This window comes from Trichoderma evansii (genome assembly GCF_050947405.1).
Source record: "Trichoderma evansii strain SZMC 28006 chromosome Unknown GGI43scaffold_1, whole genome shotgun sequence".
Lineage (NCBI taxonomy): Eukaryota > Fungi > Ascomycota > Sordariomycetes > Hypocreales > Hypocreaceae > Trichoderma > Trichoderma evansii.
This window is the reverse complement of record NW_028145205.1, coordinates 282761-297836: the sequence shown is the minus strand read 5'-3', so window position 1 is coordinate 297836 and position 15076 is coordinate 282761. Positions and strand designations below refer to the sequence as shown.

The window sequence follows — 15076 nt, the reverse complement described above, 5'->3', positions numbered from 1 at the left end:
CACACTATGGGAGTTGTCAGGATTACGGGGCCAGTCGGCATGGATATGAGAGGTGGCGGCGATATGACTGTCGGATAAATATCGGCTACTCTAGCTTTCATAAAAGCTCAAGGGTAGTAGCATCATCATTCAGATCGCATCGTCCAAAGTGATGGTTTGATAACAAAGATCGGAATAAAAACCGCCCAAGAGGTTCTTTGCGACTCCCTTTTTCTCCAAGGTTTATACCAAACGTCTCAGCAGCAATTAGTTGTGCTGTATTTTAGTGGCTTTTACTCTCGATTAAAAAGTGAGTAGAGCTGCTACTTAAAAAGATGGAAGCTACGAAACAGGTCCATCTACCTGCTCATTTAGACTGCTACACACTTAAGCTCAGCTCGCACTCTAAACTATGAGCTAGGAAGATATTTTTTATTTTAAATTTTTTTTCGTGAAACTATCGTCAACGTCTTTGGTGCGAGGCTGGCATTTCCATACCAGCTGTTACTAAAAGTATATTTTTTCACACCTGAAGCCCCACCAAGTCGCAGTTCTCAGACCTCTAAACTCAACTTTTTCTCACACGCGACGCACTATGAGAACCAGAAGGTCAAATCGCACAAAACAGTATACCCTCGACAAGTACGATTTTCTTAGCTCAGGAGACGAGAAACAACAAACTCAGAAGCGTCGGAAAACTGTAGATGACAATGACGACAATTTTGAGGCGCCGGCGGAAGAGCGGAGCGCTGCAGAGGACGAGGACGAAGATGAAGATGAAGAGGATGTACAGATGAATGATAGCGCCAGCGATATCAACGTGAGAGAGAAGCCTTCTCGCCAGCGCCCCAAATCAACAAAACCTCCCAAGCCCTCCGATCCTGGTGAAATGAAAGTGATGGGATATTTGGACATTGAGCTCATCCCCCCAGAAGGCCAGCATAAGGGATATGTTGGACCGTACGAGAGAGGAATGCGCGGCAAGGCTCTGGTGAGGACCTTGTATGGGCCTCGGCCTGACCGCATAGAGATGGCTCACATGCTGCTGGAGCGATGGAGCGGATGGACGTTATACCCACCAAAGGTACCGCAGGACGAAGATGAGCCGACGGACAAGGGGTTCTGGGTTCCTGGTGGCTTTGAGAAAGAAGCTCGTCTTGCCAAACAATGGTATGATCAAGTGGCCCAGGCCCTGCCATCTGATGATGTGTGGTCAGAATTATCTCCCGATGAGTCTGAGGTGTATCGATTTCCGCACCTGAGCATGCCTGTTTTGACCGGACCGCATGAAACACAACAGGAAGTGCCGATGGAGCCAGGAACCAGCTACCCTCTATCCCAAAGCAATTTACCGTTTGACCAAGATGAGGACGATGACAAGGTAGAATGCGGATGGGTGCTGGATGTTGGTGGCCTGGTCTTGGGCATGGATTGGGCGCCTCGACGAGACAAGAACCCGAAACAGCTGCTTGCCCTGGCCGTCATACCCCAATCCGACCAGAACTTCTACAACTATGAGGAAGAGTCTGTGAAGCCTGGTTTCCAACAACAAGGCATTATCCAGATTTGGGAATTCAAAAGCACCAAGACACAAGAGGAGTTTACTCGCACATCAAGGGAACCCGCAACACTGCGCAAGACTTTGTGCTTGGACTACGGAAGGGCTAGAAGAGTTAGATGGAGCCCGTCGTGTAATCACATTGCCGTTCTCTCGAGCGACGGAAATGTCTATGTTGCCGATGCTGGGGATCTTGATGGTGAAGCGGAGGGAGCCTATTGTAAGCCGATTGAACGACCCGTCTTCTCATATTCCCATATTCCTTTTTCTTGGCACTAACCAGACACCAGACAAATTACAGAAGCCGCTTGCAGTGCTAAACTTGATTGATGAGTACAGCATTAAAGCTACTGCAATAGCATGGGTCAATTGCAATCGAATAGCCGTCGGCTACTCTGATGGGTCGATTGCTCTTTGGTCGATATATCCGCAACGTCTCCTGTCTCGGCACCCAGTCCATCACAGCGACATCATCGACATGGTGTCTGGATACCCAACATTACCAAATATTATCGCCTCAATTCCTGTTGGCGGCACCGCCAGAGTCATTGATCTCCAGGCTCCAAGCTACGAAACCACCGAAGCCCAGAGACCATTAGTACATACACAACCCGGTCTTTTAGCCTACAGTGATCACCTTCTTGGTTTCTTATCCATATATCCGTCTGCTAGTGCGCTGAATACGATTATTGGATTTTTACATCATGCACATTTCCCTGTGTGCCGGAGGGTATTCACCGGGGATAGCTTTCTCACATGTCTGGCTGTTGGGCGACTTCACCCTTTTCTGCTCATCGGAGCGACAGATGGGTCTCTATGGTGTCTCAATGCACAAACCGAGGTCTTCAGCAACCGGCACGAATCAACAGACAAGATACGAGTCTTTCAGCATGAGCATCGGCCGGGATATCTGTTTCCTCCTGACTCACCAGTGGCAGCTCGGGGCGTCTGCCGTGTCTTGCATGGCTTTGCAGTAGACAGGAATAGAAACTCAAAACCAGAAGCAAAACCGGGCGCAAAGAAGGGGAAGAAATTGCGGGCCAAAGAGCCTGCTGAGGGTGCGGGAGAGGAGGGAGAAGGCGAGGAGGACGATGATGAAGCTGGCGATTTAACTGACCCATTTCGCGCCACTCTACACGAGGCACTGACGAGAATCACTGCCATTGAGTGGAATCCTAATCAGGACCATGGATCTTGGGCAGCGGTGGCCATGGGTTCGGGACTTGTACGAGTAATTGATTTAGGGCTGGAGAAATACCCCGAGGGAACGGCGTAATTATCAGATGGAATCTCGGCGCAAATGCCGTGTCTATAAATATATGTGCCAGTACTATGTTCTAATTGCTTTTTCTTTACCTACAAACACTGGGAACCCATGCCCGCGTGGTGGTGATCAAACGCCTTTGCCAAGCCGTAGAAGTGTGTTGCCGCCGCAAATAGGACAAACATGTGGAATATCTGATGGGAGCTGCCCCAGATATCAAAAGCTCCAGGATAAACTCTCTCCGGGAAGCGAGCCTGTAATTAAGACGGGTTAGAAATGTAGCTGGCGATGTAAATGGAGGGACAACAAACCGCATAAAGGACTGCACCGAATATGTACAGGAGGCCTTGCAAAACGACCCAGCTGAGGCTCATTCTATCTTCGAGAGCCTGGTAGCCAAATTTGAGCAAGCCGTGACATATCGGAATGATACCAGACAGGCCCAAGCTGATAAACATCAAAGCACGATAAGGCCTCCAAGCAGGAGTTCTGAATTTGTCGATCCAAGAGACGGCAACGCATCCAACGCCTAGGATACATATCTACAGTGGTTTTCCGTGTTAGATACCACGTATAAAAATACCTTATAGGTACAGCAAAACAACACAGCGCATTTGCGTGGGCTGAATGCTGTATGAAAGTCTACTCACCAGATACAGATATCCCGTCATCAGGATAGGATTGCAAAAGAAGCCATAGTACAGTGTAGGCACGTAGCTTCCCACAATCAGGGCCACTATACCAGTGTAATCTAGTTTGTTTCCCCATCTGGAAATCTCTTGGCTATGGTCCGTCAAAGCATGATACGTTGCGCTCATGCCCAGGCACACCACGGCGCTGCCAAAGAAGCAGGCAAAGACCAGCACGTCTGATGGGTTAGCCGTCTCATAGCGCGGGTGAATGACAAGATACAACCAGGTAGCTGTGACTATGGCAATGATGGCGCCAGCGAGATGCGACCAGATGTTGACAAACTCGTTGTGTAGGTAGAAGAGAGACTGGGCAGACTCGATGTAGGATGGGCGGATGTTTCGGTAGCCGGAGAGGATGAAGGCATTGTCTCGGCGCCAGGCGGGGAGATCATCCCAGAGCAGGAGAAGTTTCTGCTCGACTTTCTGCTCGGCCTGCTTGACGGCTGAGAAGAGGGAGTCGGAGAGGCGGCGCTTGCGGAGGGTGTCTGATGATGAGCCGCCTTTGGTGGATTTGCCCGCCGCCATGATGATAGTTGGTCTTGTGTAAAATTTTCTATTTTCCTTTTATAAATGAAAAAGTGATTAAAAATGAGGGGGAAAAAAAATTGTTTTATTTAAGACGATTCATTTTTTCAAACATTCATCACATTGGCAAACTGGAGATGGTATAGATTTTCAGTGAGTTGTTGGGAGTCTTCATGCGGGTTCGTTGCTCAAGACGTTCGGGCTTTGAGTGGACCTTACGGCGGATTGGTTGGGGGCCTCGGCGCTGGCCCGAGACTTGGAGTGCATTTTATCGGAGACTTGCACATGACAGGTGCTTGTGAAGACCCTATAACAGATGGCGCTAGATCGGCAGGCATCGATATTTATATGGGTTTAAGTGGTCAACTGGTAGTATATAGAATCTAGGTTGTTTGTGAAATAAAAATAATTATAGGTTGTGGCATTGATTTTCATTAAGAAACGAGGCTGTTTAGAAGGCCTCTCCGGATATCTTCCAATAAGACGCAGACATACCAAATAGAAACATGGAATTCTGTATTGTATGGACAAATTTCGAAATCTCGTACGCTAAAGTCTCGAGGGCATGTGATAGTCATATAGCATCACTTCCGCACGATAGTATTGCGTATTTAAGCGCTGCGCTTCTTGGCGTATCGTCAGCATAGATATGGATGGAGAAATTTCTGCGAATCTCCAAACAGTGCATAAAAAGTATATATTTCCTAACGCCGAGTAATATTCACTGTAGAAACTACAGATCTTATCCCAGAGAATGGATTTGGTCTTTCCACCCAATCCAACAGTCGCCGCTATAAAACAAAAATCATCTACCACGGGACATCCCTTTGTAGCTTCCCATATTATCGCAGAAGAGCAGCGGGCTCATGGAAACGTTCTCAATAACATATTGCTTCGTCGTCCTTCGTCTATTTCTTGCCGCTCTTCTTGATGCCCTGGGTGCCAGTGTTCAGAGGACCCTTGCCGCCGGCCTTGGCGGCCATTTCCTTGCGCGCCTTCTCCTCTGCGAAATGTCAGTCTCTGTTATGCGCTTTCACGGGGTATGGGTGATATTTCGGTATTCGGGCTATAGGAGGGGAGTCGTACCAGCCTTCTTCTTCTCGAGGAAAGCCAAGTCGTCCTCGTCGAGGTCCTTGTTCTGCTTCTTCGGGGCCTTTAAGGGCTTGGCCTTGCCGCCTAGAAATTTCAATCGTTAGCAGCTATGGAGGGGCAACTTGGCGGGGCTGCAAACAGCAGAACAGGAGAGAGAAAAAATTCACCTTCTCGGTTAGCACCACCCATGATGAATTTGTAGATTGAAAAACTGCGGAAAATGCAAGACGGATTTGCAGAGAATCTCAGGCCGAGAAGTTGGTTGTTCAACGTGCGAGTGGCAGCTGGCAGATCATCAGCCCCAGAAAAAAAAGGCCTCCCAAGGCCAGCCCAAAAAGTTGGGCGGTGAGACCGTTGCAGGGATTAATTGATTACCTAATCGCGCTAGGCTGAATGATCCTTGCCGCTCTTCCTGTTATCTGAAACCCAACCGCCATTATCTCGAGACCGTCTCGCCATCCCTTCCATCTCCAATCGCCTAGCTGACTCGCTGCGTTTTTCTTTCTTCGTGTCTTCTCAGCTATTTCCGAGTTGTTTGAATCTTGAGGATTATTGAAAACACGGCAAAGCCTCCTAAAGCCATCGTGCACCGGCACTATCTTGTGTCCAAGTTCTTTGGCGATCAAAACGCTGACCTGGTTGGACTCTTCGCCTGCCACGCGCTTGCTTTCTTGATCCATTACTGACACATTCTCTGTTGATATTGAAAGGGAGCCCACAAGAGGCCCAGAAGAAAAAAAAAAAGATTCAGATAAGAAAGGCATCAAAATGACGTCCAGTTCCGACGAGGGTGAAATTCTCGAGGGGAGAGCTGGAGATTTGAAGGCAACTTCACTGTCGCACGCAGAGAGAAACGGTGTTGACCGTAAAGACAGACAGCGGAATAGAAATTCCTCACCCGATCTCGATACGACATCAAATTACAACAACTCGTCTCGACGAAGCCGCTCGCCGCGAGGATTCAAGCGGTCGCGCGATGATAGGGATCGCCTCCCTCCTAGAGCCCGAGATCAAGACGCTCGCCATGATCGCGGTGCTTACGACGACCACCGAAGGGATGAATACAAAAGATCTCGCGTTGCATATGACGATCTCGACCGGCCTGCATCACGCACTGCGAACCAAGGCTACGACTGGCGCAGTCGCAGGGACCGAGAGCGCGATCGGAGCCGCGAACGGGATCGATATCATCGCGACCGAGATCGATACTCTGAACGATCACCTCGCCCTCGGAGCCCGTCGCCTCACCAGCACCGCCGCGGAGACAAACGAGGTGGCGATCGATTTGTCCGAGAAGGCTACTCTGACCGACACGGTTCACGGACATTGCGATATGATGATGCTGATGTGAGCACTCGGGGCAACAATTCTGCAGCTAGGAAAGCCTCCGCAGGGGATAAAAATCAGGCACTGGACGATGATGCTAAAATTCAGAAGGAAACGACTCAAAGCAACGGCTCTGTGCCTGCCGCTATCTCAAGGTGAGTTGAACGCCCCTTTCCCCGCCTCACTGTCGCGAAATGTAGACAAGATAAACTAATGCAAGAACAGGGAGGTTTCGATGCCGGATGAACCCGAGGTAGACTACGATCAAGCCGAAGAATTTGATGAAGAGGCAGAAATCGAACGCCGCCGCAAAAGACGTGGCGAACTTTTAGCAAAATCCAGTTCTGCAACACCTCTCCTCCTTCATGCCGTTGGAGCTGCCACTTCTAAAGCTCAAGCGTTGTCGCCCGCATCTATGCAGTCAGATACGCCACTGCAGTCTCAGCGTTCAGACAGCAAAATGTCCCAGTCCCCAGCTTCAAGTATGTCCCATGCTAAACACGATTTATTGACAGTGGCTAACTTGTCAGATTTCCCGTCACCTCGATCGCCCATGTCGCATGATGCGGCATCTCCTGGAGCCATTGATCTCTTCGACGACCAAGATCTCATGAATTCCCATGGAGCAGTTAAAGCCAACGAAGAGGACGGCCCTTCTGCTGCTGATTACGACCCTACTGTCGACATGAGGGAAGATGAGCGTCGACATGAACTGCGTCATGGACAAGTCGTCATCCACGGCGAACCTGAGCCTGTGGCCGTGCTTGAGCAGAACCCTGTAATTGAAGCGCCCAGTGCGCCTCTACAAAAGCCATCTACAGGCGAGGGAGACGATGACGATTTCGACATGTTTGCGGAAGACTTCGACGAGGACAAGTATGCTAGCAAGGCCCAGGCGAACGAAACGGCGGCACCTACGGAGGCCAACGATGCTGCCGAGGCCGCTGATAAGGGAGGTATTCTCGAAGGCGACGATAAAGATGGCTATTATAAGATCCGTATCGGTGAAATTCTTAAAGGCCGTTATCAGATTCAGGCTACACTCGGCAGGGGTATGTTCTCTGGAGTTGCTCGTGCCGTTGACATCACCACCAAGCAGCTCGTCGCTATCAAGATGATGCGAAATAACGACGCCCTTCGCAAGGGAGGTTATACAGAAATCGCTATTCTTCAAAAACTAAACGAAGCGGATCCCGAAAACCGGCGGCACATTGTCAAGTTTGAGCATTCTTTCGACCACCGAGGCCATCTATGTTTGGCTTTTGAGAATCTTAGCATGAACTTGCGTGAAGTTTTACGCAAGTTTGGCAACAATGTGGGTATCAACTTGAAAGCAACAAAAGCATACGCACACCAGATCTTTGTCGCCCTGGCCCACATGCGCAAATGCAGCATCATCCACGCCGACTTAAAGCCTGACAATATTTTGGTCAACGAAACTCGAAATATCCTCAAAATATGCGATCTCGGAACAGCTATTGATCGTTCTGATGCCGCGACCGCGCATACTGAGATCACACCATACCTCGTAAGCCGCTTCTACAGAGCCCCTGAAATCATTTTAGGTATGCCTTACGACTATGGCGTGGACATGTGGTCTATAGGCTGCACTTTGTACGAACTCTACACGGGCAAGATTTTATTCACGGGAGACAGCAACAATCAGATGCTCAAGACCATCATGGAGATTCGTGGCCGAATTACGCCAAAGTTATATAAACGTGGTCAGCTATCAAGCGTCCATTTTGACGATCAGGGACAGTTTATAAGCGTTGAGCGCGACAAGGTACTTGGCAAGGTATGTATAGTAAACCCCATCATGTGGCTTCCTTTGGCCCATATTCTTTCCTTTATTATCATGAGACTATGGCTAACGAATTACACTTATAGACGGCGCTGCGACCCTTGAACATTGTCAAGCCGACTCGCGACTTGCGTACACGACTTTTAGCCGCTTCGAGCGGTATGAACGATGCTGAAAGCAGAGAGCTCAATCACTTCATTGACTTGTTAGACCACTGCCTGGCTTTGAATCCTGACAAGCGATTGAAGCCCGCCGATGCGCTTAAACATCCATTCTTCGTCACTCGATCTGGGGTACCCCGGCGATAGGTCTACCGGGTGTAGAAGCTGATTGCAGAATATAGGAGGAATACGACTTCGCTACATACAGATCCACAGTCGGGAGGTTTCCCAACTTGCTTTGTTTCCAATTGGCTCCTAATATGGTATTTGGTTTATGTTACAATTTTGGTGCTTACGAGAAAGATACCTTTGCTCACGCTATACAAAAGGCTTCGGGGTCCTACAGATGTATGACCGTTTTGAATTGCTTATACATATAAGACCTGCTATATCTCAGATGAGACGCCCATGGTCTCGTGGATATACAGGCAGATCACTTATATCTAGGTAAAGTTATGGTATATATATGAGACATATCCTCCGGCGTACGCATCGCTACTGTATACACATTTCGCCTATGATTGCTCTTTAGATAGCTCTATGTAATACCTGATATATCATGCTATAATTCCTGTTATGAGAAGATATCACATGTGAATCCTGTCTACAGTGAGACCAGCATACAATCTACGCCTCTGGCACCACGAGAATTGGACGCTAAAGCATTCTCACTCACACTCTTGTCCCCCGTAAGACTGATGCAGCGTTACACTACTACACGTGTACGGGCTATGTTTGTGTAACACGCCTCGTAACTCGGCTTCCTACGTGGCACGCTGGCCAGCTTTTGCCACATCATGGGGGGCACTGAGAGATTTTCGTCCTTTTGCTGTTCGACAAATCTTGTGATGTGCGAGTAGCGCAGTTGTATTTGGGCAGGTTGGACAGCTACGCGGGTTTTGTGTTTTTTAGCAAATACTAGTTGGTGGTTGTTGTATGGCTACGGATGCGATTGAGCACTGTATCGCGTGGAAAGACTGGGGTTGTAGGGAGCTAAGAATGCTTGGGACTTGGGGATACACTGATGTGGCAATTTTCCGAGGAGGATGGTCTTGTCTTACCCAGGTATGATGAACGTCGTGTCAGTTTGAGGGGTTAATGAGGGATATTTGATGAGAGAGACTGTGGATGAAGGCGTATTGGCAACGTTGCTAGGCTAGTGTGTAATAGAGAAATAGAATGGAAGACGTGGCGAATGTAGACGATGCGCCGGATGGTATGTTGGTGGGTTATCCCGTGATACTGGGATTATCGTACTAAGGAAGCTTCGCTGAGTTTACAGGGAGAAGCTGAGAGCGTGTGACATGAGATATGATACTCTATGACACTGAGAGAGGAGAAGGACTTGCAACCATAGCCCACACGAAGAGAGACGAGACTAAAGGTGATCTGCGAGACAGTCTTTTTGGTGTTGAGAGGGGAGTAGACCTAGAAATTTTTTATCAAGGCCAGACACAAGGCACTTTTGGATTGATTTGCGATTTCATCGTTTAGGGAGAAAAAAGCTTGGAATTACTACTCATGATACAACTCTTCGTCATCGACTAGGTGAAGAGTGTGCTTACTCGGTTGATGTCATGAAGCGGCGCTGATCTTTCTTGTTTAGCGGCTGAATTGTGTGGGATGCAAAGGAGGAGCTAGCTAGAGCTTTGCTTTGAACTTGTTTTCCTTGGCATTCCTTGCCGCTTGGTGGGCATCAAAGAAACTAATCAGGCAGGAGGATATCGAGTCTTTTTGCCGGTAGTGTCGCCGGTCTGTTCTCATATATGATGTGGGGATTTGCGGGCTATCTAGCCGGTAATGGGGTATGTTATGCTCACCCTCCTCTCTGTGTTTCTCGTGACAGAGGTATGATTGAATTAGCTGGGTTGGAGAAAATATGTCTAGTTGGGCTGATCTTGGATCGGCTTGGGTGTAAGAGAAGAGGGAGCGTGGAGGGTGTGTGGATTGAGGCCCAAAGAATTGCGTACGAGCATGGAACTAGGCGAATATGGCACCTTCGTCCTGCATTCGCCAGACTTGGAAATTAAGCCCAAAGAAACTCGAGACTCTCCACTAAAATATTATTTGTATCTTGTCGGCATAATAGTTAATTCGGACAGAGTGCTTGGCAGTTGCTAATCTACAGCCAGACGACTCAAGTCCCTTGAAGCCGGAGCGTTTCTTGTGGCCTACGTCCGGTCACGAAACAATGCCAGCAGAGCCACAAAGTGTAGACCAGTTAGAAGGCACCTAGGCCTATAAGCTATTTCCTTAGTTTCTATCGTACGATTTTATACAGCGTACAAAGTCAGAGATAAGTTAATTGCGTTATCGCCAAGAACGCCACAGGGACTGCATCTGCAGTTTAGAGGAGGTAGGGAAGTAACCAAGCAAGATGCGGTTGTTTTGAAAATTAGCAACATTACTAATATAACATATATGGGCTTGGCCATTGTTCATGTCTGTATCATATTAATGTCTCTCATTCTAGGCCTCGACGTATCCTTGGCTTCGGCTTGATCCGGCTCGGGTCCGGGAGGTGGGGTTGGCGGGCCGAAGCGCTGAGTGTCAAACGGCAGCATGCAAGCCCTCGGAAGTAGTAGAGCAAATGCAAGCCCTGTAGGCTCGTTTCGTTATACATGGTTTGATATGGGACTCGATATTAAACTTGGAGGATCGAGTCTGTGGTCATAGATAAGGAGCGCCGCAGCAGAAACTGCTCAATCAGTAGAAGCAAAGTTGTAAATGTAGACGTTCAAATTCTCGCTAACTAGATATCTCTCAATGGATTTCACAGTATCTGCCTCGTGTTCAGTGTCTTTCATTTCTCTTCCAAAAATTCAGTTTCTTTCAAAAAAGAGCCCCTGATCACATTGAGAGTGGCCAAAATGGATTGGCTCAAGCCCAGTCCCAGTTGGCAGTGACACGGCCAATATCTAGTGGGCCAATAACTTGCTCGAAAGCCGTAGGAGAGAGGTCAAGGTCATTTTCAGCACACGCTCCACAGCTGTCGACAACGGTCACGACCTCAGACTTGCCCTTGTAGTTGATCTGGATCTTGCGGCCGCAGGGGTGTTCGTGGTCGTAAAGAGAGTGAGATACGGCGACGACAAGCTCGCCGTCGTTGTTAGTATGGCCACAGGCGCCGAGGCCGGTGTTGTACCAGGTGATATCACCGGTCTGAGCGGCAGCTGCTTGAACGCCTGCTTCAGTGGGAGCAGCAGAAGTAGTGAGGGCAAGACAAAGAGCCGAGATGGCAGTGGCAATGAAGGAGACCATTTTGAAGTATTTGATGGTGAGATTTCTATTTTAAAAATAAAATGAATTCTTGGAAAAGTGGCAGAGTGGTGGATGATTCAGATTGTGCTGTGTGAAAGCTTGATGAGCAGAAAGGAGAGATTATCGTGGGATTTCAGGAGAGCTTTATAGACGACCGCTCAACAAGATTATCTCTCATGTTTGCTTCTAAGGCTGCTCGTGAGCGGTGTACTGAGCGTTGATCCGATGTTTGGGCTCTTTGACAGTGGTGTATCAGAAAGGATTTCTGCCGTTGGTCGTCACGAACGACAGGAACTTGGTCAGACGCTCTCGCCCATAATGAACTCCAAATAAGGATAAGACAGTGTTTCACGCTGAGTGATAACTTGTGCATTTCCGGGGTAAATTGGCTGTTAGAGCAGCGCGAATATTGACAAACGCAAGCGCTAACATTGCGATATCACGATCTAGATTGGGAATTTAGAGAGTGTTGTTGGGTTTGAGAGCCCGTATATGTGATTGTATTGTCACAGAAAGTTTTCTACTGGGTGTTTTATGGCCGAATCGAAACTATAATACCATCATCATTCTTGATCAAAAGTGAAACTGGAATGGTGAGGCTCGAGATGCGGCGAATCATGGGAATACGAGATGTCAAACCCTAAACTCTATAGTCACTTGATGCCTCTTCTATAGGCATGAAGAGGTGTTCGACATAGCATCCAGTATTCAATCACTCTACATTGGTGCTCTTAAGTCAAAAATCTTCAATGAAGATATCACATGCAGACGATTATCACCACTTCCACTACGCACAAGATCGGCAGGTCCAGATCTTTAGAACGATTGACCCAGCCAACAATGTGTCGAATATGAGCCATTAAACAGCTTTATTAGACAAAATGGATCGCTATAGGCCAGTACTAGACAGCCAACGGCCAGAGCGCCGCTGCAATACGTGCATATGTAAGACATCAGTACTTCATAATAACGATTGAGCTGCAGCTTGCAAGCCAACGTTGCGGCCATGTGATTTTCATCATCTCGCAATGGGTTACTCCAAAAGCAATTTCTTGAAAGGTATTTCTCTCAAGCAAACAAATAATGCACTGAATTAAACTTCAGTGATTCTATTCGGCAGGGAACAGATGAAGGGCAAGTCGTATTTGCTGCCATTTGCAGCAGCTTGCTGCAGTATTCGCCAGGAAAACATCCTGCGCTCATACTCAACACTCAAGGTATAACGCAACCAATATTAAAAATCTACAACTTCAAGAGACATTTCTCTCGCCTCTTGTGATGATACTCCCAATACACATATACATACCATACAGCACGCCTGGCTGGGCACATCCGACGATAGCCAGAGGTCAATATTAGTCCCCGCAATATGCGGCTTTTGATGCCGACTAGGGATCACCCGCCTCCACTTGGTCCGAGTCACATCCTTCCGGTCGGTGATCAGAGCACCGAAAAGTGGGAAGAAGACGGGACTCTTATCGTAAACGATGAGTCTTTCTCATTTTTTTCATCCAGCTACGATAACGTCGATTTGATAATAGAATCTTTTAATCGTTCCTTATCGAAAGAGGAAGCCGTTGTGAGGGGGGCGCAATTGATAACCAGTCTTTAATTAGACTTATCACAAATTGTGAATGAGTCAAACGTCGTTATCCAACGCTTTATAACGAATCTGTTCGGGTCCAAGAAGTTGGTCCAGACAAAGGGAGCATCGCACGGTGTGCCTCTTCATTAACTCTCCATTATACTCCCAACAGCATAAAGGGTATCACGTTCTAGATCGTTCGACTCCTATTATCCAGTCGACAGCAGTGGATCCAACATGGGTAGCAAAAACGACCCTCCCTTCATCTTGTCCTCGGTGACAGATGCTTCAACTGTGGAGAAGCACCTTGCCTCACTTCGGGAGCTTCTTCAGCACTGTATCAATGATGAGCCCGACATCTCGTCCCTCGGGTTCCTAGCGCCGCTATCTGACCACACGGCTGTTAGCTACTGGATTGAGCTCTTGTCCACTGTGACAGGACCCAGCGCTACGACCACGTTGCTCATAGCGACACCTCCTGGCAGTGACAAAGTTGTAGCTACAGTGCAATTGGCGAGGATGCCAAAGGAGACGCATGCTTTCAAGGGAGAGATTAGGAAGCTGATGGTTCATCCCGAATATCGGCGGCATGGACTGGGAAAATGGATGATGGATGAGGTAGAAAAGGTTGCGCGAGATGAGTTTGCATTGGAAATGCTATTGTTGGATACGTCAAAGGAGACGCCGGCGAGAGAGTTTTACTTAAGGACTGGATGGACAGAATGGGGAATCTGTCCTAATTACGCAAAGTCATCGAGTGGAGTGAAACATGACTGCTGTTTCTTTGTGAAAAGCCTGGTATAGCGTTGGCGGAGGCGCTATTAGACAGAGGTTTTGTTGAATGGAGATTTTGCTCGACCAGCAACGTATCCAATATTGGCTATCTAAACAAGATAGATCGTTTATTAGACTTATTAAATTCTCATGTCGGTACTAATACATCAATACATTTAGATATAGCGTATGAAATACTTCTATGATAATGTTGTGGGAGGTTTACTGAGGACAGCTGTGTTTATTAAAAAGAAGTATATCTATATTCCTACCAGTTATTAGTATATACTAGGAACTCATAAGAATGCCATAGACATGATATGATCTATATCACTTTTCTATACAGGTATCAATCGAGGGATCACTTGTTCATTAGTATAACAGCATATTAGATGATCATCCAACATTAACTCTTGGTCTACCGTGAGTAGTAGATATCGTTCAGGATCTTTACAGCTACGAAGACACATTATAATAGTATTCAGCTACAACACTCGTATAATCAACCAATCTTCCCAATATTCAAAGATTTCATCTCTTCGTCCTACATCACAAAATCCGGCCCCACATCGGTCTTCCGTCCCGAATGGTCTCACCGGAGCCGAACTATCACAGCCTCCGGTGGCTCAGAGTCCCGGAAGGTTTCATATTGGTGTGCTGATTATATAAAAATATAAGCTTCTTAAAACTAGAGTTTTCGAGCTTACAGAACTCCAGAAGTCCACATGACTCGAAATTTTGTTCAGCAAGGCTTTTTCTGTCGTAAAAGGCTTCTAATGTTATCCCATTTGTAAAACAGAGCCATTTATTATTCTAATCAAGACACTCCCTCGCCTCTCCAAACAGCTGAGTCGCCAGATGTCACCCTCTTACACACGGCAAAGAATCACGGCCCTCACTGGCCTCGTCATCATTCCCCATCATCAATCGTCAATCGTCAATCTGTAGCCCCCCATCTTAAGCTTAGTGCAAGAACTCGTGGCAATAACAAAAGCATCATGCTGGACCCTCTCAGCATTACGCGGACTTAGACTTTGTGCTTTCAAATCTACCAC

General features: G+C 47.6%; 6 protein-coding genes across 6 annotated transcripts; 3 read left to right on the top strand and 3 right to left on the bottom strand.

Annotated features, from left to right (window-relative positions):
• Positions 1-574: 574 nt before the first annotated feature.
• Positions 575-2813, top strand: GGI43DRAFT_378119 (transcription factor TFIIIC subunit TFC6; the record flags this gene model as incomplete). The annotated part of the gene is made up of 2 exons (XM_083202648.1): positions 575-1757; positions 1828-2813. The coding sequence occupies 2 exons, from the start codon at positions 575-577 to the stop codon at positions 2811-2813; spliced, it is 2169 nt and encodes a 722-aa protein (XP_083065709.1).
• Positions 2776-4420, bottom strand: GGI43DRAFT_1847 (hemolysin-III related-domain-containing protein). The gene is made up of 3 exons (XM_083199867.1): positions 3452-4420; positions 3113-3343; positions 2776-3055 (listed from the first exon to the last, which is right to left on the bottom strand). Exons 1-3 carry the CDS (start codon positions 4016-4018, stop codon positions 2894-2896), a joined length of 960 nt encoding a protein of 319 aa, XP_083065708.1. The 5' UTR covers positions 4019-4420; the 3' UTR covers positions 2776-2893.
• Positions 4421-4701: 281 nt separating this feature from the next.
• Positions 4702-5400, bottom strand: GGI43DRAFT_389397 (translation machinery associated TMA7). Its single transcript, XM_083204189.1, has 3 exons — positions 5278-5400; positions 5105-5194; positions 4702-5021 (listed from the first exon to the last, which is right to left on the bottom strand). Exons 1-3 carry the CDS (start codon positions 5297-5299, stop codon positions 4927-4929), a joined length of 207 nt encoding a protein of 68 aa, XP_083065707.1. The 5' UTR covers positions 5300-5400; the 3' UTR covers positions 4702-4926.
• Positions 5401-8978, top strand: GGI43DRAFT_389395 (kinase-like domain-containing protein). The gene is made up of 4 exons (XM_083204188.1): positions 5401-6591; positions 6662-6918; positions 6967-8234; positions 8327-8978. Exons 1-4 carry the CDS (start codon positions 5879-5881, stop codon positions 8546-8548), a joined length of 2460 nt encoding a protein of 819 aa, XP_083065706.1. The 5' UTR covers positions 5401-5878; the 3' UTR covers positions 8549-8978.
• Positions 8979-11281: 2303 nt separating this feature from the next.
• GGI43DRAFT_378115 (RlpA-like double-psi beta-barrel domain-containing protein) lies at positions 11282-11662 on the bottom strand (the record flags this gene model as incomplete). Its single annotated transcript, XM_083202647.1, has 1 exon — positions 11282-11662. The coding sequence occupies one exon, from the start codon at positions 11660-11662 to the stop codon at positions 11282-11284; it is 381 nt and encodes a 126-aa protein (XP_083065705.1).
• A 1717-nt stretch (positions 11663-13379) lies between these two features.
• On the top strand, positions 13380-14366 carry GGI43DRAFT_1671 (GNAT family N-acetyltransferase). The gene has a single exon (XM_083199644.1). It carries the CDS (start codon positions 13485-13487, stop codon positions 14049-14051), a length of 567 nt encoding a protein of 188 aa, XP_083065704.1. The 5' UTR covers positions 13380-13484; the 3' UTR covers positions 14052-14366.
• The last annotated feature ends 710 nt before the right edge of the window (positions 14367-15076 follow it).